The sequence below is a fragment of the Catharus ustulatus genome, chromosome 13 (genome assembly GCF_009819885.2).
Source record: "Catharus ustulatus isolate bCatUst1 chromosome 13, bCatUst1.pri.v2, whole genome shotgun sequence".
Classification (NCBI taxonomy): domain Eukaryota; kingdom Metazoa; phylum Chordata; class Aves; order Passeriformes; family Turdidae; genus Catharus; species Catharus ustulatus.
The window spans coordinates 19,384,992-19,410,537 of record NC_046233.1 but is presented as its reverse complement, the minus strand read 5'-3'; the positions used below and the strand labels follow the sequence as shown (position 1 = coordinate 19,410,537).

The 25,546-nt window shown below is 43.7% G+C and overlaps 1 protein-coding gene and 1 long non-coding RNA gene across 2 annotated transcripts in view; one reads left to right on the top strand and one right to left on the bottom strand.

The window, feature by feature from the left end:
- Positions 1–13,277: 13,277 nt before the first annotated feature.
- The window catches only part of SYN2 (synapsin II), a 153,331-nt gene continuing 141,062 nt past the window's right edge, over positions 13,278–25,546 (bottom strand). The window contains exons 11-13 of the mRNA XM_033071277.1: positions 20,737–20,797; positions 16,726–16,987; positions 13,278–14,313 (exon numbers count right to left, since the gene is read on the bottom strand). Coding sequence (XP_032927168.1) covers positions 14,178–14,313; positions 16,726–16,987; positions 20,737–20,797 — 459 coding nt within the window. The 3' untranslated portion in view covers positions 13,278–14,177. The remainder of the gene's footprint in view (positions 14,314–16,725; positions 16,988–20,736; positions 20,798–25,546) is intronic.
- LOC117002321 lies at positions 20,804–24,782 on the top strand. Its single transcript, XR_004419264.2, has 2 exons — positions 20,804–23,812; positions 23,853–24,782. It is a non-coding gene; the product is annotated as an uncharacterized LOC117002321 (long non-coding RNA).

Here is a 25,546-nt window from a genome sequence, read left to right as displayed (position 1 = left end):
CAGTTAAGGATGAAATTCGGTTCGGGATAAGGTTCGGTATGAGGTTCGGTTCGGGATGAGGTTGGGTTCGGGATGAGGTTCGGTTCGGGATGAGGTTGGGTTCGGGTTGAGATTCGGGATGAGGTTCGGTTCGGGATGAGGTTGGGTTCGGGATGCGGTTCGGTTCGGGATGAGGTTGGGTTCGGGATGCGGTTCGGTTCGGGATGAGGTTCGGGATGAGGTTGGGTTCGGGATGCGGTTCGGTTCGGGATGAGGTTCGGGATGAGGTTGGGTTCGGGATGAGGTTCGGTTCGGTTCGGGATGAGGTTCGGTTCGGGATGGGATTGGGTTCGGTTCGGGATGGGATTGGGTTCGGTTCGGGATGAGGTTCGGTTCGGTTCGGGTTCGGTTGGGTTCGGCCCGCGGGGTCTCCCGGCGGCTCCAGGAGCGGTCCCGGAGCGCCGCGCGGGGCGGGCGCCAGCGCCGCCTGCTGGGCACGGCCGGGAGCGCAGCCGAGCCTGCCCGCGCCGCGCGTCCCTCGGAGCGCCCGGGATGGGGGGACAGAGCCCTGCTCCAAACCGGGGAGTGCCTGGGATGGGGGGACAGAGCCCTGCTCCAAACCGGGGAGTGCCTGGGATGGGGGGACAGAGCCCTGCTCCAAACCGGGGAGTGCCCGGGATGGGGGGACAGAGCCCTGCTCCAAACCGGGGAGTGCCTGGGATGGGGGGACAGAGCCTGCTCCCAAACCGGGGAGTGCCCGGGATTTGTCCCCAAATCCCTCCTCCAAACCGGGGAGCCGCCGCATTTTTCAGCACTGAAACCGAGCTTAGGAAATGAATTTAACAACAGCGACTGCCGCGGTGTTAACTCAGAGGAGACTTTGTTTTAAAACGAAAGGAGAACTGAAAGTTGCATTGTCGAGATTTGCTCCATATATCCACAGCTTTGACCTCCTACAAAGTACTTACTTCACTTTTTCTGTCATATTTTACGCTTTGGCATAATAATAAGCAGTCACTCCAACAGATAACACAAGTTCAAATCGAAACCCTAGGCGGAAAACTGTTGCAAATAATTGCATATGAATTAGTGAGCAGCCATGTCAAAATCAATAAAATTGATCTCCCTGCTGCTTGCATCACACAGATTGTAAGAGATGTTTGCCTGACGTTGGTGGGGCTGGGTGTGGTGGCAGCTGTCGGACTGGTGTGATGCCTGGGAGTTCGGTGATTAATGCAAGTGCAGGAACTCGGAACAGGCGAGGGATGCATTCCCACAACCCAGGCAGCTGCAACAGCTGGGGAGTGACAAATCATTAATTCTACACAAGCAACACCACTTCCAGGAGCTCTGGGCATTGCAGGAGGGATAGGGCAGCAGGCAAGTTAATTAATATATCCTACTAATTTCCCTTCTCTTTGTTTCGTTTTTTTAAAATAGTATCCTGATCCAGTGTTTTTACAGAAATTTTCACTGTGAGTTTTCCTTTCCAAATCCGTGGTAATTAAATGAATGCCAGGAAGCCAAAGAAGAATTACAGAGTATCTTCAGTGAGAAACAGCAATAGGCTTGGCAATTCCATCCTGACCAAATCTGCTCTGGGGAAGGGACACGGTGAGCTGTCCCTTTTCTGCAGAGGTGAGGTTTTCGCACACATTTGCTGTACCCTGTTACAAAAGCTGGTGTGCTGGAGTAAGAAACAGGTCACCAAGTGCAGTGACAGATGGATTCCAAATATTGTGTGCACTGGGAGGCAAGAGGCTGATGTGAGCTGTCCATTCTCTTGGTGATCTAAAAGTAGTCTTAGACCAAGATGCACAGATCAGGCTGAAAAAGACTTCATTTCACAGACATCACCTCATACTGATTTTTAGTTGTTTTTTAATCTATTTTAGGAAAATCCTCTTCCTCTCCAGGAGCAGGAGGGGCTTGCTTAGACCTGGGGCTCTGTGCTGCTCCCTTGGATGAGGATGGCACAAAAGGATCCAGTTTAGGTGTCCCCACCTCCCCTCGGGGCTCACCTGCTGCACTCCAGGGCTTTTCTTGGAAAGGCTTCTTGATCTCTGCTGACCAACATTTGGTCCCTGAGGTTTGTGTCTTCCACAACAGAACAAATCCCTGAGGGTCCTGGTGTGCCGCTCACGTCAGCACCACTTTCGCTTTTGGCAAAAGATTTAGAGAGGAGAGCTGATCTCAAAGGAGGCTTCTGTCTTTTGGGTCCTCTATAGTCCTGAAATTGTCACTGGATCTTGAAAATTACAGAGCACAGTGTCTGCATTTGGGAAATGGGTATTCCCTGCATTATGAGTGTACTTTGTGAAATATTAATGTACAGAACAGCCCACACTCCCACTGTTGAAATTGTGAATTATCCCTGTGCTGGGCAGCAATCCATTCAGCAACAGGATGGCCTTTTCTGGCTCGAATCCTCCTCACAGCACACACAGGATTTTTAGCCTTCATTGATATTCAAGTGCAATTGGCTTGTGAATGCAATGGAGTCCTTTTGGTTTGGTTTTTATGAATAGAAAATGTTTACCATAGCAGCAGATTGGGTACCAGTATTTCACAGGGTAAACCACTGTCCTCAAAGCCCACTCTGCTCCAAAAAAGTGACCAACTCCTCCAAAATCGACATAAATTAGTTTAATTACTGCAAAACACTTTCAAGGCTGTTGCAGTGAAATCAGCTAAACAAATAGAAAATCACTTGTGAGCGTGTCAGGAGCTCGGTGAGAACTGAGGTTTTGATCAATTGTGCTGTTAAATCACTTTGGATGCTGATTCAAAAGGGCATCATGCTGAAAACCACAGCTGGCCCGAAGATATTTTCTAGATTAGGTGATGGATTGTATTTTGGAGCTGCGTTGTGCAAACTGGGCACAAAAATTGCTCTTGACTGCATCATCATTTCATCGCCTTTCCCAGACTTACTGATCTCAATGCAAAGGAAATGGGCAGACTTCAAAATTGGCTTTAAAGTCCCTCCTAAACTTCATTAATAGAACCTAGAAAATGCAATACCTGTTTCAGGAGAAGGAGCAGACTTTCTGGAACAAAAAGTTCCAGGAACACATAATAATATATAATAAGTGACAAAGACTGATTGGTTTAAATGAATATTTTTTTCCTTGTCCATGTCAGTTTTATTCCCATATGTTTGTAATGACTCAGGATTTTTCAGAGTCCTGTTCTAAGAATGAGGCTGACTGGAAATACAACTTTGAGATTTTTCCCCTTCTTGGAGGCCACGGTTTAAACATCACATAGCCCAAAGGAAATGTCTGCTCTGTCACAGTCTGATGATGAAATTCAAGTCTTGTGACATCTAAGGTATGCACAGACTGTTACTGCTTCCTGTCAGGGCTCAAGGAAGAGACTGAAATATTGGAAAGCAGGCACAGCATGGAAAGTAAGTCTCAGTTTTAGTCTGTAGGTTTGAGAGCAGAGGTGCCAGTCTGAGCTGCACTCAGAGGTGAGGCAGAAGTGTGGGCAAAGTCCAGGTTCAGGTAGGAACTGCCTGAAGTTTGGTCTTGACGGGAACTGCCTGAAGTTTGGTCTTGACGCCTGAGCTCAATGGCAGGTCAGGAACAGGCAGAAATTTTCCTGCATCTACTATTCCTAACACAAACTGACCAATTCTGTGAAGACCAAACCCAAATACCCACAAATACTCCCTTTGTACAAGTCTTTCTAGTGAGGAAAGGGACAGAAGAGTTCATTTTCCACTACTCACACAGCTACAGTCCTGTTTCAGAAGAAATTTTGGCAACCCAGCCACAGTAACTTCAACTTGGGCTGGCTTAAAGTCATGGGTGCAAACTTATTGCTTAGAGGGAAGAAATGAAAACCCCCCAGAATTCTCCTGCTGCGTCCATCCGATGGTCAATATAATTCAATATTCTGTCTCTAATGGCAGTAGGAGAGGATAATAAAAATAAAGGTATTTTACTATTTTAATTAAATATTTGACATGGTTAATTTTGTTAATCATGGTGCTTTGGTGTAGTACCCAAAACACAGACCCCTGATCCTCTGATCAATGAGAGTTTTATGAGGTGTTCTGCTTTTCTCTTCAGACTTCTACAGAATGGACAAAATTCTGGGGTTTTGAGAAAGCCAAAATCAAAGGGGGGAGGAAAAAAAAAAAAAAGGACTAAGAATTACCAGGGATATTTTCTCTCCCGATTCCATCTTGGTTCCAAACCGGAGTTTCCTGTACTCTGACCTGTAGCAGTGAGTCCATAAATCCTCAGGACAGCTGCTGAGCCCTGCACACACTTGTATTGGGATTTGGGATGGCATCATCTGAATTGGGATGGCAGCACCTGGATTGGGATTGGGATTTGAGTTGGCACTGCCTGGACTGGGATTTGGAATGGCACCACGTGGATTGGGATGGCACACCTGGATTGGGATTTGGGATGGCACTGCCTGGATTGGGACTGGCATTTGGGATGGCAGCACCTGGATTGGGATGGTAGCACATGGATTGGGATGGCACTGCCTGGATTGGGATTTGGGATGGCACACCTGGATTGGGATTTGGGATGGCACACCTGGATTGGGATGGCACTGCCTGGGTTGGGATTTGGGATGGCACACATGGATTGGGATTTGGGATGGCACACCTGGATTGGGATGGCACTGCCTGGGTTGGGATTTGGGATGGCACACCTGGGTTGGGATGGCACCAGCGGCTCGGAGCGATCCAGGCTGGAGAGCTGGCACAGCCCTGGCTCGTGCTCCGGGGAATTGGAGGAGAGCGCACGGGTGAAGGGCTCGCATGTCCCGAGCGGAAAGCAGATGGAAATGAATTCCTCGGGACTGCTGAGTCACCGCGGGAGCAGCCAGGAGCTGATGCAAGCTCCGTTATCAGCGGAAGATCTGCGGTAATCGCAGCCACACCTCTTGTTCCAATCGCTCGGCACGGCGCTGCCTCCCGCACCTCCAGGCTCGGGAATAGAGGATGGAGCAGCCCAGGGCTGCAGACACAGCTGCTCTGCGCTCACAATCCGCGCCACAAGCGCTCCCGACCGATGCTGGGACGTGCGATCTCGGCACTGCTGCTGCAAACGGCACAGAATGATCTGGGTTCCAATTGCAGCAGAAATTATTTAGGATTTAACTGAGTGTAAAGCAACAAATTCTCCGTTTTCAGTCACTTCTCTGATTTTGCCCACAGCATCAGATTATCATCATCATTTTAATGAAGTCATTTCTGTGTGTGACTAAGTCAGTGATGTTTTGTTACCTGTGGAATGAGGACCAGAAATGCTGCTTCATTGACTTTGTGATCAGCTTGATTACGGAGAGGAGAAACTGTCCTAAGAATGTTAAGCTTGACCTGGTGAGAATTGTGATAAAAATTGTTGTGATTTCTGCATAAAACCCCCCAAAACACTAAACTGAAGACTCAGTGCTAGCAAAATGTTAAACTGGATTTTAAATTGGCTGTTGCATTAATGCAAATGAAAAATTACATTTTCAAGAGAGCTGAGGGAAATGGGAGATCGATGTATTGCTTGTTTTACTTTAGAACCTCTCCAGTTAAAAAAAAAAATAATTGATATCCCTTCTTCCACCCCCTCCTGCCATAATTATGTAAAGAATCTGGATTATGGTTCCGACTCAATTTAACTGTTTTATAATAAGTCACAAGCATATCTTGCCTACTTGATGATATTTCTTTAAGGTTGTGCCAGTCTTTCCATTATTAAATCATGTTTAGTGTTATGTACTAGTGGCTTAAAAAAAAATTCACTTCAAGCTTGAACTTGCCACGCATTCTCAGTTAGCCATTTGTGTGAGGGAGCACAAAACCCATCACTGTTAACAGCTCAACACTCTATTTTTCAGCTCAATGGAAATTTTGGCCTTTTTAAAATGTTCATTAATGAGGTCTCTAGTGTGTTAATTGGGAGAATAAGCTTGAAAATAAGGAAGAGCTGTATTTTGTGAATATAAACTGTGTGCTGCCCCCATCAGAAACCGGAGCCACTCATAGAAAATCTGACTTTTGGGTCAATCTGTAAGTATTAAACATGAATTTTCAGATACAAATACAGGTACAGGAGCCCTCTCCTAGTATGGGCATGTTGGCTTGTCTGAACCTCAGAATTAGATGAGAATTGAAGATTTGGGTGTCTTTTCGTAACATTTTTGGGACAGATTTTCCATGCACATCACCCTCATCCCACAGGAACACACAGGGACTTTGCACCTCAGCATCACTGACCAGCCTACAGGAATTTTTTGGGGAAAAAAAAGCTTTGTTGAAAAAACTTTGAAAAAACTTTTCAATAGTGGAATTCATGTTCCAGGAGAGTTAAAAATGAAATGTTTAAGTCCTTTATGTGCCACTAGGTTGAGTTGAGTGCCCTTGCTGCTGAGTTTTTCGCATGATGTGCTGAGGGTCTGAAAAAAAAAAAGGTTTGAAATATCTCCAGCTCAAGAGGATGCAGCAAAATACCTCTAAAAGAGGAGAGCAAAAATCCTTTTCCTGGCTTTGGCCTGAGGAACAAGTGTCCAAGGACTTTAACCATTCCCCAGGGTGCTGCTGTGGCTCTACCAACACCCATTTTTGTGTCTTCAGTCTGAAAATTGAGCTGCTCTGTGTCACTGGACACCATTATATTTCAGTCTCCAATTGTCAGAACTGAATTCAAGTTGAATTCAGCTTTTATTCAGTCAGCCTTTATTATCTGCTATTTGTAAAGAGAACTGAGGCCAATTAAGCCTCCAGTTTGTTGGGTTTTCTTTTCATTTTAGGTTTGTTTGTTTGTTTGTTTGCTTATTTGTCTGTTTTGGTTAAGGCTTATTTTTTTGGCTGGGGGGAAGCCTTTTTTGGGGAGTTCATTTTTTTGTTTTGGGGTTTTTTTTTTGTTTGTTTGTTTGTTTGGGGTTTTTAAAAAACCAATTCTAGGCTTTTGCTGTAGTCAGAGAGGTGTAGGCTGAGAAATGCATCCTAAAGCCTCCTTGGTGGGGACATTTAGTGTAGCTGAGTGTTGTGAGCACCCCTGCCAGGGCAGCCAAGCTCTCAGCCCAGCTGCATCCTGTGCTCCCTGTTAATGCTGTGTGGGGTTGCCAAGTGGTCTCTTCTCCAAAGACTTCCTAGGCTGGGCTCTGCTATCTCCCAGATCAGGGAGACGGATTCTGATGTGGCTGGAGACTCTAGACAGTTAAACTCACACAAATCCACTGAAGGCAGCTTGCTTTTCAGAAGTTGCTGAGGGCAAAATTTGGCTTTTTGCAGTTTGAGGGTGGGCTGTTTAACCTGAACAAGTTTCAGCTTGTTTAATTGTAATTTAACAATGTATTTTCCCCCTGCTTGCTGTGTTCCTCCCAAGAGATGCTTGCACCTCCTTGCTGCATGAAAGGATGCCTGTATTTAATGTACATATTAAATAAGTCTGTAAATTCTCACATAATTTTACATTTAAAAGTCCCACTTGAGGTGTGTGTGTGTGTTTGTGTATATAATTTTGTTAGGTGCAGGTATAGAAATAAACCAGTCTTTGCTCTTCCCTTTTGTACCTCCTCAAGACATGTAATCTACAAAGCAGGAGAATTGCATGATCAAATGTGCCAGAGTGGAATGCATAATTATTCCAGAGGAGGGTAAGTCAGTTCAGAACTTGTACTGACATTCTTAAGGGCAGCAGGAGTCTTCTTGCCATGAAATTACATCAGCTCCTGTGGCCCAGAGTCAACACAAATGCTTTCCCTTTCTAGTAAAAAAGGTGTGAAAAATGCTAATGTCTTCAGAAATGTACCCTAGAACAAAGGTGAGGAAAGGAATATTTATTGGAGTGTGTGCTCACCTGGAAGTGAACCTGGCTGCGAGGGGAGCAGGGACTGGGACACCATGCTTTTGAAAGAACCATTTCTGCTTTTTTGATAGATTCAGTCATGACTTGCAAACAGACAAAAACCATCTAAATAAGAAAAAGAATGCTTCCTTGATCCTAGTTCAGAGGCATTCCCACAGCAGGTGGGGCAGAGCCCTTTCAATCACAGTTCTGCACACCCAAATCTGTTGCAGCTCCATCAGGGCCGAGCAAAGCCCGCTCCAGCGGGTGCAGACAGCAGCTCCCACTTCAGGGGCTCCAGGATCAGTGTTTGGTGGGAGTGTGTGGTAACAAGAGCAGAGGTGGAATCCATTCCACGTGGGAACACCCCCCTGTTCCCCAGGACCTGGGAGGTGAAGCCTCCAGCCCTCAGTGCCAGGCAATTTATTGAAATTGTCACCAGGACAAACACCAGCTCCAAATTACCACCATGGCTAGGCAGCAATTAGCCCTGGTTCAGCTGGTGGGTAGGGAGTGACTAATTTCCATTTCCCCACGAGGAGAGGGGAGGAAAGGAACATTTCCTTTCTCTTCAGCTAAAAATCTGGCCCTGGGAGCTGTTTGGTGGATCTGTTGTGTGAGGCAAATCTCCTGTGGAGCTGATGTGTCACCCTAGGCTTGTTTGCACACTGAATTCCAGTGGCAGGGCTTTTGTGGCACATCCTGCTTCTTCCTGCATCAGGTTTCTGGAGTTTGGGACTGAAGGGAAGAAATGATTGTGTGTGGGAAAAGCCTGCCTCAGGATTCCCTGTTCTCATGGCACTCGGGTGCAAAGCAAGGGAAAAAAGCAGGAGCTGGGCTTGAAGCAGCCCGATGTCTGAAGTGTTCAGGGATGAAGGAGTCAGGAGAGAGATCTCCTGTTGAAAGAGCCAGATGGAGGATTTCCATCATCCCTGGCTGCAGAGATCTGTGCAGCAGCTCTCCTGGCTCCCAGCTCCTGCACTCAGATGCTTTGCCCCCTCTGCTCTCTCTGTGTGCTAAACCCACTCCTGATTCCAGGGCAGGAGGCATTTCTGGAGAGAGGCTGAGATGTTCATCTTATTACAGCAGGTGTGAATTAAATAAATGTCTCCTGCACACTTTGATTACCTGAGAAAGTTTTGCCCAATATCTCCAGTCCCCAATTTCAGTGCCAGAAATTGATGAGAAGGAAGCATCAGCATCTTGCCTTTCCTCAAAACAGAACTGCTAGGCCACATGAATTCTCTGGAGGATCACCTTGACTGCTCAGAGTGACAGGAAAATGAAACCCCCTCGTTAGGAGGGCACACTAGTGAAGCCCAGCTCTTGTTAATTTTAATTTCAGCACCATCCAGAGTTTCTTCAGCACTGCAGACATTCTGGGAGTGATGGAGCACTGGGTAATTTTACCAGCTGGGTAATTTTGAGTCCTTTCACTACATCACCTCTGAAAAGTGCCTGTCACTCAAGCACTTGTGACAGACTTCTGAGAGGTAGCTCCCAAAAGAAAAAATCGTTAAATACCAGCTCCTATGCTCCCTTCCCCTTCCCCTTCCCCTTCCCCTTCCCATTTTTCTCATCTGGAGAGACAACAGATAGGTAGCACCTACTGCCAGTGTAGGTGCTATATAAATCTGCACGATTTTTTTAACCAAAAATTCTTTTCTAGTGAAAAAAGCAAGAGAAGAACATGAGCAGCTTTAATTTTTTCACTCCTTATTGTAACTATCTTCATGGTGCTGGGAAGGACAGGCCAGTGCAAGGCAATAATAACAACTCAAAATCCTGTCTTCGGGTAAAAAAAAATTGTTATTCCTCAGAGGTTATAAAACCTTGAAGGAGAATTTGTCCTGGGAAATTCAAGTGTCAGATAATGTGATGTGGATCAGTCTTTAAAGTCCACATCACCCTTGGAAGTGCTGAGCAATGCCACTACCGAAATAAATTAAAACTTCGGGACCAGTAAAAAATACAAATTCTGTTCATTTTACTTTTTAAAAAATTGACCCCCTTTCTAATTTTTTGTGTTGTAAATTGTGGTTAAAAAACTCCCAAAACTTCTTAATGTGAAATGAGAGATGTTGTTTCTGTTGTTCTTGGCTTATTTTAAATCTAAAGAACTGACTCGATACTTAAAATACTATTTGAATTCTTTCTCCTTTTTAAAGAAAGTTTAATTTTATTATCTTTCTTAATCATGAGTTAATTTTTGAGCTGGAGTAATTTAGCTATGGAGGAGGAAATCACTGTTTCATGAAAGCTGATGTGAAGTGTCATCTCAAGGTGGAATGCTCTTCCTAGAAAAAGAGAAGGAATTAGAGAAACTGATGGAATTTTGCAAATTTGACTGATAATTTGAATAACTGAATATGCATTTGGAAAACTAATCACTAATTTTAGGTACTTATTTTTAAACTTTTGATAGGAGATTAAAAAAACATCTTAAAAATTTTTGCTTGTTTAGGGGTGCCCATCTAAGAAAAAGCATTTCCTTGTTGGAGACAAGTTTTGTCATTCAGAACCTAAATCCATTTGTGGTTACACGTGTGACAGTTCAGATGATCTCTCTTAAATTGCTCTGAGTCCCAAATCACTTCCAGTTACTTTTGGTATGGAAAAATCACCTCTGCTAAGGACCAAAATTTGCAAATGGCTCTTTGTTTGGAGTGCTGCCTTGCTGAACAGCTTTGCTTTGCCAGGGGAGCAGAAAGGCAGAGCACAATGAAATTGCTTCTGGGTCCATGCTGGAATAGTGACCAGGGACAGGATCCAGGGGATGGCTGGAGAGGTTTGGGTTGGATTTTAGGAAAGAATTCTTCCCCCAGAGGGTGCTGAGCACTGCCCAGGCTCCCCAGGGAATGGGCATGGCCCCAGGGCTGAAGAGCTCCAGGAGTTTGGACAGTGCTCCAGGGATGCTCAGAGTGGGATTGTTGGGGTGTCTGTGCAGGGACAAGGGTTGGACTGGGTGATCCTGTGGGTCCCTTCCAGCTCAGGATGTTCTGGGATTCTGTGCACAAAGGATGAGACAGCTGAATGTCCAGAGAAAAGGAATCTCAGTCCCAGGCATTGGCAAGCTGTGTCCTTTTGGATGCCCCTGTCCATGCAGCCCAGGATGCCCCAGATCCCAGCTCAGGATCCTGCCTACTGACACACCCAGCCCTCCTCATCCCTGCTGGAAGCTGCTGCCGGTGGACAGGAAATTTGTTTGTGGTATTCAGCCAAAGAGTGGCAGGAGCCCTGTCAGTGCCCAGACAACTGCAGGGCCTTTCCCAATTTCGTAAACAGGAGCTTCCCTGTTCGTGATCCGCTCCTTGAGCCAGCGCTGGCTCTGAGCAGGGGCTTTGTTTTTGTGAGGTAGGAAGTATGCAAAGTGCACACAGTGTTTACAGAGTACCTCAGGACTATTTTGACTAATTTTTACTGGAGAGTTAGTGGTTGTTTCAAAGCTGGATTAGTCACTTTGACCATAATTACAATCTCTTGAAATCTGCTTCAGCATTTTGAATTGGCTTCAGGCCTAATGGTCAGAAAACGGCTCCATCTCCGTCTCAAGACTAAACTTGATTAGTAGCTCTTATAGCTTTTATTGCAGCTTTATTTATCTTGTAGCTTTCTTGCAGCTTTTCCCTGATTTTTAAGTGTAAGAGGAATGAAAATGGAGTGCTGTGCAGAGAAACCTGTGGCACCATGAGCTGTCTGTGCATGGAAAGGTGCAAGTGAAGAACAGAGATGAGTCCCCAGGGACACCCAGATTCCCACTGGAATTCCCTCTGCAGCATCCCATGGGATAACTGGGTGCTCAGACCTCACACACCAACGCCTTTGAGACAAAACAGACGATCCAAGCTTGAACAGCCCTCCATAAAAACTCCTTTCTCCCCTGGTTCTGTTCCGGGGGCGTGTGGCAGGTTGAGCTGCCTTAGCCACGAGCAGGGCCCGGGGAGAGGAGCGTGCAGCAGCTTGTGTGTGACACCCTGGGCACGCTGGCACCGGGGCAGGCAGCGCGTTCTGCGCTCTGCGTGGGAGGAAACACCAGGCACCTTGGATTGCATCATCCCCTGCCTTTTTTTTTTTTTTCTTTTTTTTTTTTTCCCCCCATTCTTTCTTTTTTGTCTTCCAGATGGTAAAACAAAGGCTGTAGTGAAACCCGTTTTCTCCCAGGAAGAGGTGGGAGGGAATTTTTATATGAGCAAGAAACTTTGCCTGGAGTCGAAATCTGGGGCCTGGACTAATGAAGTACCTGTAATTCATATTGTACTAAATATTGCTGAAACCAGGCATGTACTAATCATGAACTGTGCCAAACTATGCATAATTACCATGCTTTCTCTGTAGCAGTAATTAATTTGCGTTAGCAACTTTGATTAATCTTTCTAATCTAAAAGTAAAGTGCTTCTCAGACATGAAAGGCTCTCCAAGTGCTCAGGGTTGTTGTTGCAGCCTCGTGGAGGGTGTTTCAATCCAGTGGGGGGCAGGAAGGGGACGAAGCTTAAGAAAATCAAAGTCTAGCTGATATTTATGAACTAATAACTAACCAAGAGAGTTACAGCATTCTGTTTGGCCGTGGAACTCATCAGCTAAGCTACAGGCTTCTGTCCACAGTGCACTCCTGCTGAAAGAAAAGAGAATTGCCAGTCAGAGAGTTTCTCCAAGGGCTGTTCCAGAGATGAGGGGCTGAGATTCCATCTCACAGAGGGCACTGACTCAACGTTGCAGTGCAAACTCGCCCAGAAACTGATTCTGGCCTTAACCTAAGGCAGGGATGTCCAGCTCTCTTCCCAGGCCAGTCGTGGTGGTTGGTGCCACCAGGGCCAGCTGTGCTTCCTGGGGGACCTGGAGCTGCCCACTTTCCAGGAAAATGTTTTCTGGGATCATTGCCTGAGCCACCAGGTGTGAGCTCCTGAGCTCAGCTCTGACACCTCTCACATTAAAGTTTCCACACCTCCCTGCCAACTCCTGGGCTCTGCACCCCGAGGAATCCAGGGCTGCTGAAAGGATTTGTGTCATCAGAGGTGCTTGTGCTTTACCCAGGCTCCAGAAGCTACCACAGCTCCAAGAGCTAAAGTTTCTGAGGCCAGCAGAAGTGTCTCTACAAACTCACTACAAGTCCAAGTGGGTTTTTAAGTGACCACGGTGTTGCTCTTTCTCTCCCTCAGCCATGTTAATATTAGTAAATATAAGTTATTTTTTTCTTGTTTCCTCTGTTAGCTCTGCTTCCTGGCAAGGCTTGCATGCAATTCACGATAAGAAGTTCAGAATGACGTGAAAATCGTTTGGAAATGGGTAGTCTAGAGATTACTAACAAGCTTCATTTTGATTCAGATAACTTTTGTTAAAATCTACTGCTACTGTGTCACAGTCTGGGATCAATTCTGTTTGCACAAGTCAAAGAAATATTTTTAAAACACACAACTCAGTAGAAAATGTAAATGTGATTCCTGCAATTTATAGGAAGGGTTTTTTTATAATGCTGATTCAACAAAGGAATTCATTGTGATAGTTTATTTTCTTACAGCTGTAGTTTGTGTCCAAATATTTTATAATCATAAAGCTAATCTCTTGATATCAGTCAAAATAGACAATATATATTGATGTTGAAACAAGCTTTGTAGAAGACATCTTTTTAAATCAGGCATGGGACTTTACATTTATTAGAAGGTGTTCACAAAAATAAGGGTAACATCATGCATATTCTTTGCAACTAAACCCAGTTATGGTTACAGTTTGTAAATAAATTCTTTAAATAGACATATGGAGATACAGTAGTACATATACACTCTATTTATGACATTTAGTGTACTGATAACTCCCAGCAATACATCAGAAGTCCACAACCAGCTGATGGAAGGATTGGATAAGGAGGAAGAAACTGCTTCAATTTCTCACATTATTTACGTGGCTTGACAAGAATGTCAGTGTGAATGGCCTCCTGAATCTGGGAGGCAAGAACAAGTCAAGACTATACTTCTGCAGTACAAAACATTTACACACAAAATGCACATGCATTGCAATGCACTGGAAATGGGCAAAGTGAGGAGACACCTATTCCTCAATGCTTTATTAACACAATTCTACAAAGGGCTCTCAAATAGGATTATATACTTCAGTCACAGTAAGGCCACAAAATTACAATGGATAAGGACCTCAGAACCAGACATTCTGTGGGAGCAATGGAACCCTTCCTTCTTTGCAGATGTTTTCGGTGTTCCTGGATGGGATCTCCCTCACTAAAGTCCTCCTGCTATTTATTTTTGTTGGTTTTTGTAGGTTTAACATATTGCTTGGTACAACAGTGAGCACAGTAGAGAAGGGTACTGGCACAGGGAGAACAAAACCTATCGGACATTCAGGGCGGTGTCAGACTCTAGCAGGTGGGCACGAAGCTGGCTAATCAGAAAAGAGACTGGCAAAGGATTTCCTCAGGTTCCGGATGGTCTCGGCCTTGGCTTCGTCTTCGTTCACGGACGACCTGAAGAAGGAGGACTCTGTGAAGCTGAAGGCGTTGGTCAAGGACTGCGACTTGCTGCAAGACACAAACACAACGAGTTCTGCATGGTCACACTGTCCCACCCTTGGGAGCACTTGGGTCAGTGCTGAGAAGAGGGGAGATTGTCCCTGAGACTGAACAAAAACCAGCAATAGCCATGTGCCGCCAATCACGTACCCCTGACTTGAGAGCAAGACTTGAGGAAAAGGTTTCTTTCAAGGAACACACCAGTGTTTTGTTTTATTTCCACAGGTCTGAATTGGATTATGTCAATTAGAACTTTGAGGAAAATGTGGGCCTGGCTAGTAAATCCAAATCACAACCCAACAAGGATGATTAATAATTGTGTTTTTGCAAGGCTGAGAGTACAACAGGTATTTTCCAAGAGTTTGAATCCTAAATTGTAATGTGCTCTCCCTTTGTCTAGATGTATGGAACATGAGATCTCTAATGAGGCTTAAAGACATTTTATATATTTGAAAAAATACCTCAGATCAGATATATTTTTTCTTTTCTATAGGCAGTGCCTGGCAATGCTACTCCATTCCTAGTGCTATCATGTCACTCCTTATGTTCCCATGAGCATGAAAAACATTACAAGGAAAGCAAGAAGGAAAACAGCTAAAGTTTAGAACTTTAACTCATGACTTGTCAGATAAAATAACATCTTAAAAAATAGGCCTGAATTGAAATAGAACACATTAATGAGTTACCAGCTTTTTACAAAGACATCCCTACATCAGTAAAATGAGTTACCTGATTTCATTTTTATCTCAGCACAATAGATTTCAGTTTTGGCTCTAGTAAAACTGAAGCACTTTCCTTATTCAGATTGTCTCAGACTCCTCATGGTTTGCAGCTCCTCTCCTTCTAAACTAATAATGTACAGCAAACAGTGCTGCAGGCGTTTTAGGTTTTTCATAAATTATAGTTGTGCTAATGAGAATAGACTGATAAATGTTTGTTTGTACTCACTGAAAGAGGGAGGGTGGGAAGCAGCACTTGACTTGATTAGTAACACAATAAGTAGCCTAATTAAATATTTATTCACAGATTAATAACATGTACATACAGGTTAGGCAACAGCATGTGGGTGAATACAAAGCATACACATGCAAATAGAGTTAATCTTACAGGCAGGAGATCTGAGCCTTGGTGTGCACCTAAAACTGCTTCTGAAAGTTAGAAAGCTGCTCTTATTATGGCTTGCATCTCAAAAACTTTCATTTCTCCTTTGTTATTTTATTTTAAAGAGAGACTCTTCCATTTGAAGAAGAGAAAAATGAATCTAGATGTGAACAAAAAGCTTAAAGGAGAAAGCTGGGAAGCAGCATGTGGCAGAGTTCTCCTCTAACTGTTCATAGCTGCTTTTCTTCAGCATCAGAAGTTGAGTTTCAAACCATAAACTGATTTCCATCTTGCTTTAAAAAATCCACCTCTCTATTCTCTATCATCTTAAATGATGGATGAATCAATTTGAGGTTTATGATTATAAAACGGAATACAGAAATGCATTGTCCCAGGGAGGCAAGGGAAATACTGTCCTCTTTGCACAGTATTGTCATCCAGCGTATCTTTGGCACCGAGCTGGGCTCAGGGGAGGACCCAGGGTTGTTTCCCACCGGTGCTAGCACAGGAGTGGGTGGAAGAAGGGGATCTGTGTTCCTTGGAGGAAACAAAGACTGCGTGCAGGTCTTTGTACATACCAGACTAAGGAGATGTGTCTGAGATTCTCCTGGCAATGGTTGTATCAGGGCTGCTGTGCTGGAAAACTGCAAACCTCTGCTGATCCTTCCCTGAGGTTTCTGTTGGCTGGGTTTGAACTCTGAGGGGGATTTTTCCATGTTCCTTACTGGGTGCAGGTAAGCCAGTAAGGAATCTTCCAGAAGTGGGACAACTGCTTTTTTTTTTTTTTTTTTTTAGTTTAGTTTAGTTTTGTGCAGCCTTCTTGGGGCAGGGCTTGAGCGCTCAGGCAGTGCCAGTGCACAACCAAAGGCAGCACAAAGAACCAATCTGGCAGCCACTGTCCAACATTATCCAGCCTGGATTGTGCCTTTGGAAACGGAATCTGTTGTCTCAGTGACTGCAAGGTTAAAAGTTGAACGAGATAAGACTTCCTCTTGGAGAGCAGGCTGACAGCACACCCAGCCCGTGAGTCAGTGGCACCAAAAGGAGGAAACAAAGAGAAGAAAGATGATGCTTTTTCAGACCTGGCTGGGGCAGAAATTGCGCAAGGGACAGATGAAGTTTTGTGCGGCGCTTAGGATAGAACTAATGCTAGCGGCTCACTTCACTACCAGGCACTGAGCTTTTTGAACTATTTAACCTCATTTTTAACTTGGGAACAACATGTTCATCTCCCCCCTGACTGCCAGACCACCCCCAAACCCCAGTCATGCAAAACCTGTGGTGTGAGGAGAGAAGAAGAAGGGATAAAGTGACTCTTACTTAAGCTGCGGATGCGACTGAGGCTTCTGCTGGGGCGCAGGCTGTGGCTCTGGCTGGGGCTGTGGCTGTGGCTCTGCTTCCTTTGATAACCTGGAGCTGGGAGGACCTTGGGCCTGGGGCCGTGGCTGCTGGGTGGTGGGTCCGGGCGGGCGCTGGGGCTGCGAGGCTGTGGGCTTTGCTGCCTGCCCCGCGGGGAACACGCGCTGGGGCTGCAATGGCTCCTGGCTTTGGGATTGCATTCCTTGGGGTTGCACTGGGCCCCCTAGGTTCAGCACAAGAAAAACTTCATCATGTTATCGTTGCAAAGAGGCCTTATTTAGACTGCATATCCAACACTTTAAAATCAACCTCTCCAATGTGATTAACTCTACTTTCGAGGCAAAAGTCTATGCGCATGTGCTCGCATGGAGGCAATAGCACTGGTCACACTCGTTAGGAGGTTGCTTGGAGCCCCCATGAATCAGCCTTAAAATTGCTAAATAGCACCCAATTTATCCCAGGCACCGACTTCAAACCAAATCAACGGAGTTACACCAGAACAGTTTTGGCCCAAGTCAATAGGAGAGGCTGTGAGGTAACTGAACACAGCAGTAATATCTAATTCAGCAAGACATTCACCATTTTCTGTGTAGTTATTGCAGTTTTCTTCCTCCAAAGTCTTAAAACCATTCCTGTAATATTCCTCTTAGATTCACTCTTACAACAGTAAAACAATCTCATGCTGAAATTTTCTGCCTAGTTGGAAGTATTTTCATAACTTACTGAACCCCTTAGTGAGATATGTCAAGAACATTACAAGAAACACAAAGTCACTGCTAACTCTTTACCAGGAAGGCACTTTACTGGCAAGCTACTGCATGAAGTAAGGAACTACAACGTGCAGGAGAGACTCAGGCTGTGAAATCCACGGCTGGAAGATGCTACAGCATCATCCAGTGGGGTTTTTTTCTGCTTTCTGACTGAAATAATGTTGTGTCAGACATCAGGGCTTGCTGCTTCTACCTCAGCTCCCAGGCCTGACTGGGCTCTTCTGGACTGATGGTTGTTACAGCTGAATTTTAACCCTTGCATACGAAAATGCACTCAGGACATCTGACTTTAGGGGAGAAAGGATGGGATGCCATTCTGAGTATTTGTTTGTATAATGCTTCACTCAGGATAAGAGCTGCTGTAGATATCACAGAACACAACTGAGCTAGACCTTCTGGATATCTCAGAATTTTTAGTCTTGCATAGATATTTAGTGCAAGTAAAACACTTAATCTGCTCAGGTGTCTAAAAGTAAACCTTCACATTTAGATGTACTATTGCAATAGGCTACTTTTTGGTTTTATCTGCTTTTATAGTTAACTTTCCCCTTGTTACATGAATTCCAGTGTGTGTGTGTGAGGACAGCACGTGCTAATGCCTTCAGTGAGTTTTAACACAGTTGTAGCAGTGTGTTGTGGTGCAGAAAGATAAATAGCACGTACTGAATGTTAAGGAATGTGCCTTCATTGTTTATTAATTTGAACCACTTTTGTAGGAAATATTTGAAGGTGATAACATGGTCTTGCAACATCTTAACAAGGAACCTTTTCTTATTAGTCTCCTTTCACTCAATATTGAAAACCAGAAAGGTTTCTTTCCCCCACTTGTACGTACAGGCTTGAATGCCAGAAACTTTACACTGAAGACAGATATAACTTTCTTTTATTGCACATTAAGCTGTACAAGAGATTTCACATAAAAGATATACTGCTGTCACATTTCCAGCGTTTGCTCACTTTCTTGCAGCTGGGTTGTACAAAAGGCAACAATCATGAAAGAAACTTTTACCAAAAATAACTCAACAAAACTGAACATTAAGCCTACACTGTAAAACATCTGTTCCCTGTTACCCACAATATTGCACCTAAGCATGCTGACATGCAGAGAGACATCTTGGCTTGTTTCTTGGCTGTGGGATGTAGGAATTGTGTGTGCCCCTGCGAATCCTTCCCAGGGAACAGGCTGGAATCCTGTCTGAGACACTCAGGTCTTCCGCACACACACAATGCACAAATGTCGTGTGAAAAGCACTTGTGAATACTGGCACTACTCCATGCAAAAAATACCAACTGCTTGAAAGAAAAATCAGTCATCAGATTCAGTTCTCCACCCCAGGGCAGTGTGGTTTGTTCTCTTTTAGGGTGTCTGGAGGAAAGGATTTGTGAACCTGATTTCTAGGTGGAATTTCCTTGATATAGAACAAAATAGCCAATGCCATCGTTGGAATGATCACTGACCCAGACAAATGCCGATCACTAAAGCAAAATATTCATGTCATTTACTGATAGGTAGTAAACAGTAGCACTTACCACAAACATTTAAATAGCTAATAATGCATACCTTAATTCTCATCTCACCAGCCAGCTCGTACAAATAAAAGAAACACTAAGAATGATGAGACTTACTGATAACTTTTTCCAGTGTTTGTAGGGAAAACAGACGTAGAACATCGGGCTATTTTCCCTTTAAACATAATTGTTTGCACTAAACTAATGGCCACTACTCATCTTTGTACATATTCAAGATGAAAATTATAGTTTTGTGGCTCACTTGCAACTCAGCTTTCTGGTATGCCAGCAGTGTGCAGCTTGTGATTCTAGGCTAGATTTCTCCCAACAGATTAACTGCCTGCCTGTGGAGCTCCCATAGCATTGCATTAGAAATCGCTTATGTAAAATCACAAAGAGTTTCCCTACAGAAAATCTAGCTGTTGTCAGGCACCTCAAGTCCTTTTGCATGTTTGATGTCAAGCAGTTCTTAGAAACCCTATTTATGTGGATAACGTCAGGACTGGATTTTCTTTACAGCTCTCTGGATACTTGTAGGTGTAAAATAGGAGACCTGAGTTGGTAAAGAAAACCACTGACATTTTTTGTCTTGCATTTTCTAACCCAGGATCCTCAGCTGGTTAAAGGTACCTTGGTCTGCTATCCCCTCACTTCTCAGTATTTGCAATGAAATGAGCTCTTACAGGAAGTTTAACAGTCCTTGAGGTACTTCTCACCAAATTACCTGGGATTTAAATCTTAGGTAAGCATAAGATTTTTTTAAAGTATTTGCATTAGTTTTCATTAAAAATCTCCATAGATTACTAATTCAGAATGACAACAAAAGGTACTACTTAATTGAAATAGGATACATTAAATAATACTCACATTTTCACTGAGATATTGCACATAGGTGGCCCATTTACATAGCTTTGTAGCTAATAATTTAATGCAGAATTACTAAAAATATGAATACCAGTATGTAAAATAGAAGATATTTTAAATATTCCTTGGGAAGAACTGTATTTTATGGAGTCACCAAAATAGCAGACTTCCACTCGTGTATAAGTAAAACTCAAAAGGTTAATAAACTTTATAAAATTATAAATAAAAAGCCTCACTAGCAAATTCTAATCTAGACTTTTAAAAATATATCTGGATCACCTACCTATTGGTCATGCACACGCACAGAAAAATAAAGGCTATGAGTATACAGTGTGCACACACTCACAGAGTAAGCAAAGGGACGGGGGCTTGCACCTCAGGGGGGGTGTACTGAACGATATCAAATACTCCAAAAATACTGTCTAACCATCCAGGATGTACAGTGGCACTGGGCTCTAGAGAGGCACATTCTTTGTACACTGTTGACAGCAGCCCTGCAATCACAAGTTTTACAGAGGAAGGTTGGAAAGCATTACACGCACAGACAGGAACAAGGAAACAACCAGACGGGAGAGTTGACACTGCATAGAAAAAACACAGTCCAGGTCAGCACTGAAACAATGGCAAATTCAACAAAACTGGGATGCTTGCATTAAGATTGTTTGTTTCTTTGCTTTCAATTTGGTTGTTTGTTTTTTTGTGTTTTTGTTTTTTTTTCACTTTTCATCTTTGCTTTAACCCTTGCTTTTGGTCTCAATTATCTAAGTAGCCTGGACTTGTTTTGGTCCTACTGCAACGCCATTACAGTCGAGAATGTACTGTAAACAACCTTGAGGTGGTGGTCGCTGAGGTGGGATTTTGTTTGGCTCTGGCTCCTTTAGTGATCCACTCTGGAAAATACATTTGAAAACAGAAGAGAAAAAAAAAATAAAATTAGAGTAGCTCGGTTCCAATTTTCCACTAATTTGTCTTTATTTTCATTAGAAAACTCTTTACTGGTGGGGCTGAACATATACTTTAAATTTATTCCAGATACCATTTTTTAATTTAGTTGCTGCCTGACATGATATATGAATCCTGGGCTAGTCCAAGGCTGAGCTCTTATAAAAACTGTTTTCCCTATGCAGCATGTGATCAGGATGCAGGGAGTGCCTTCCCAGCCTTACCTCCATTTGGGGAAGGACTTTATCCTCAGTTCCCAGCACCAGGAACCATTTCTTTGTACCTCAATGCTTCTGCTTCTCTCTCTCTCCTTGTTTTTTTGTTTTTTTTTTTTAGTTTTAGTTTTAGGACAGACTGAATAGGAAACGGATTTCAACAGATACCTTTGTGTAATTTAAGAAATAATTTATTTTAAACTATGTTCACTTGTATCCAGAAGCATTTGCACAGCAGGAGTTTTGCCAGTGATAGTTTCGCTTTGATTTGCTGGCTGTAAGTGGGAAGGGAGGTGGGCTGCTCCAGCTTCACTGTTTTGCTAAGCAAAATGAAAGAAGAAAGCAAAAACCACAGACAAATAATAAAAGTAATTGAAATGACTTCATGCTTCTCCATCTGACATGTTATTAGAAACACATGTAATACTTCACTTTTCAAAACAGGAGGTTTATTTGGCAGCATCCTTTTCACATGGATACTTGTGAAAGGAGAAAGATGGGCCTGAACCAAAACCTTGGAGCAGAGCACCCTCTGGGAACAGGAGTATTTGAATCCAAACTTTGTCTTAGGCCCATCTCTAATATTTTGAAATGTGAAAGATGTTAAATCATTGGACGCAATAAGTTAGGCTTTTTTTTTAAGGATCCAGAAATCAAATTGCCATCTGTCAAGAGGAAAAAAACACAGAATTTATTAAAGAGCAAATGCAAAATCAATTAAACATGTTCCTTGCGGAGTTTACTGGGTTTTTTTTCTGATAGATTTGTATTTGATCTCACTCCTAGTGCTTTATTTACAGAATAAATCTTGCTCCTAGTGCTCTGAATTCCTGCCCAGCAATGCAGCTGTTGAGTTCCAAATGGTACAACAACCCTGCAGTGCATGCAGCTGCTGCAAGCTGTGTCTGCTTTAGCTGCATAAATAAAAGGACACAGGGCTGCTCTAAAACTCTCGTTATTCAGCATTACCAACCTGCAGGAGACCAAATGAGGAGCAAAACTGATCCACACAAACTCTGCTCCTTGATTTACCTTACCCAGTTACACAGTTCCTGGTGAGCATCACTAAAGGGGTGAGGATATGTAGAAAAGAAGAAAAATTTGTAAGGAAAGACAAAGCCACCAGAAAATGTCACAGTGCCTTAGTGTGGGTTGGAGCCTCTATTTTTGTTTCCTTTCTTGTTCTGATTTTCAGAGCCTCATGCAGGAGCTGCTGGGCTCCCCTGGGCAGGTGCAGCACCCGGAGTGTTTGTGGTACCCTCTGTGGATATCCTGCTCTCTGCAACATCTGCATTTGCATCAGGAGCTCCCTGCAGACTAGGGCAATTAGCCCAGAGGGGAAAATTGGACAGCAGCCCTAGAGGAGCAGCTCCTGCCCTGTCCCAGAGCTGGGATGCTCCTGGGATGCTCCTGGGACAGTGGGATGTGCACAGGGCTCTGGGAGAGAAACCACCAAGACTGAGGCTTCCAGAAGTCCAAGAGCTTCTTTCTGGAGGCCCAAACAGACCACATGACTTTATTAGAAAGCACACACTGTATTTTAGAATTGTCATTATCATGATTAGCATGTACTGAGCTCTCTATCCTTCCCAAAGGCCACAGCCTGACCTGGGGCTCTCTGCAGTGGCACAGGGTGGCCAGGGAGGATATGAGTGTTATCCTTTTTCCACTGAAACAAAAGACTATGTAGGTAAAACTCATGTTTTATTTAGAAACACAGGCTAGCAGTTTAAATTCACATCCACTTTAATGTTAGAATAACATCTGCAGGGCCTCTGTGTGCCCTGTGCCCCGAAGCTGGAGCAAATCTGCCACTGGTTCTTGCACTGCAATGTCTCAGCTTTTATCACACAACTGCACTGACTTGACATGACAACACCAGCCCTTACACAATCTGCATATCTCTCATCTCACCAAAAAATGATTTTATCCTAAATGAAGCTTTCAATAAACATTGTAGGAGCTCCCTAATCCTTCCCTCAGCTCTCCTTGTGCATTTTCTCTTGAAGGTGTATTTCCCTCTCTCCAGTCACTGACTGCAGCTGTCCTGATTTACCACCCACACATCCTTTTTTTTAATTTTTTTTTTTTTTCACCAGATATCACCTGGTGCTTCCAGGAACCTCACCCACACTCCAGGCCAACCACATGGGTATATTACTTTGGCTAATTAGCCAACCCACCCAGGCTGACCCAAAAAGTCTAATTAGCATTACATTCCTAATTGAGAAATCTTACTCATGGTTTTTCAATAGTAATCCAGCCCTTTTCAAGAGTCTTTCTTTCAGACAGTCAGAAACCTTGATACTCGATATTAAAGGCAGGCTTTGAACCAGCCTTGTTTGCTGCCCTGAGCCAAGACCTTTAATAAAATCCAGGCTCCTTCTAAAACACCAGTTGTTGGCAAATGAGCTGCAGACTTCTCACCTCTGCAAGGTGCTGCCAGAGCAGTTTTGTGGGAGCTCCTCTCTGAGCAGAGGTGCTGGACCAGACCTGTCCTGCAGATGGATTCATCCCTCTTGCTGATTTTCTGTTCTCCTTTGCTGCCCAGCCTAGAAGTTCACCCTCCTACCACCTTTCTGTAGCACAAACATGTTTTCCTGTGCTGCAGCTCTGATCTGCAAACATGCTGGTTTCAAACTCTGCAGGGATCAAGGGTTAAATGCAGGGTTTCATCATGGAAAATGGCCCTGCACAGGTCCTAGTGTGGATGCTCTGGGCTAAAGAGCAGAATCAGTGCTACAGGAGGTGCCTGGGATGGTTTAGGGCAGAATCAGTGCTACAGGAGGTGCTTGGGATGATTTGGGATCACCTGAATGAGATGTGGTGGCTGATGGCAGGAGGAGCCCCTTTGGTTTTCATTTTGAGGAACACAATTTTCACATCCCACCCAAATTCCCAAGGAGAAGGGGTTGCTGGTGTGGACAGGAACGTTCTGTAGGGCTGCCTAAAGGAGCTGTCCTGTGCAAAGGGGTTTGCTGTTTATATAACTGCCCCCAAAAATACAGCTTCACCTGGGGAAGTCTCCAAGCCACATGAATGCTGCAAATCCACTCCAGGGATTTCTCAGCTCTGGGTAGAACAAGTGAGGATTTTTCTGCATAATGACCTTTAGGAATATTGGCTAATTACAGCCAGAGCACAAACCCCACCACTTATCTAGAATATGTCTCTAGATGAACCTCTGGCACTTCCTTCTTTTCCATGCTTACCTGAAACTGTCTCCTTAGAGTTTTAGGGGTAGAACTGGCAGGAAAAGCTGTTTTTTCTTCAAATAAGTTGCATTAGAATTTGATCACGGCATTACTTCTTTTTCTACCTTTATATAAATGCAGATTGGATTCATAGACACTTGAATTTTGAACAGTCTGAAGAATGTTGAAATGGGTGGGAGCAAAAGCAGCAACTTGGCAGGGAAATAGCCCTTGGGCAAAAGAGATGCTAAACAGAGTCCTAGCAAAAATTGATTTTGATTTGGCTGAGGTTGAAGACTTTGTGAACTGTAGTTGGAGCACGTAGAGTTGTTTTTGGGTCTCGTTTGGTTTTCTTTGTAATTCAAGGACAGGAGTTTTTCATAGGTATTTCAATATTTGAGGGGAAAGCCATGTTTTTCAGGTCAAGGAGGAGAGGGATCAATTGAGAGTTGCCAAAATATGAGCTGAGTTAGGGATCATAAAGGAACAGGAATAAATAGTAAAATGCTTAAGTAACAAGAGAACTAAGAAAAAGTGTGATTGCTGAGGAGAGGGGGGTCATTGAGAGAGTTTAAAGGAGAGTAAATAGTAAATGAATGTTTGAAGTGTTATAGATTATGATAAGCACAGGAGCAAGGGCAAGATGGCAGGTGGGATAAAAGCGAAAAATGAGAGAGATGCAGGGAAAAATGAAACATTCTTCATCTCAGAAATGAAAACCAGCTGACTCATGAAATACAGAATTCTGTACCAGGTCTTTCTAAAAATTGGGAAGGGCCAAGGAGAAGGTAAAGCACTAATACTACATTGAGGGTAAGGAGGTGGCTGCTGAGGAAAAAAATAGTTATTGAACAAAAAATACTGGGAAGGATATGAGCGAGATGCAGAACTCAAGTAGATTATAAATTAATTCAGTTGGCACAGAAAAGTAGGTGTGTGCTACTAAAACCTGTAGATGGGACAGAGCTGGAAACTGTGGGGCCACAATATCCTAAAGAAAGAATGAAATTGATAAGTGGAATTAAAAAATAATAAAATAAGAAATTTTGGGCTAATGACATAAATCTGTCATAAAGGCAGAGCTCACTCACTAACTGAAATCTAATAGGAAAGATTTGTGCAGTGAAAACCCAAGAATCTCATCACAACTCAGTGCAGCCTTTGGAAGAACCTATCTGCTTCGTTCAGGAAAATAAAGGGGTTTTATAAACAGACACTGGGGGCAGAAACCAAGCCAAAGGACAATGAGGAAATGTGTATAAACTGAATAAAACTGGGCTGCAAATAG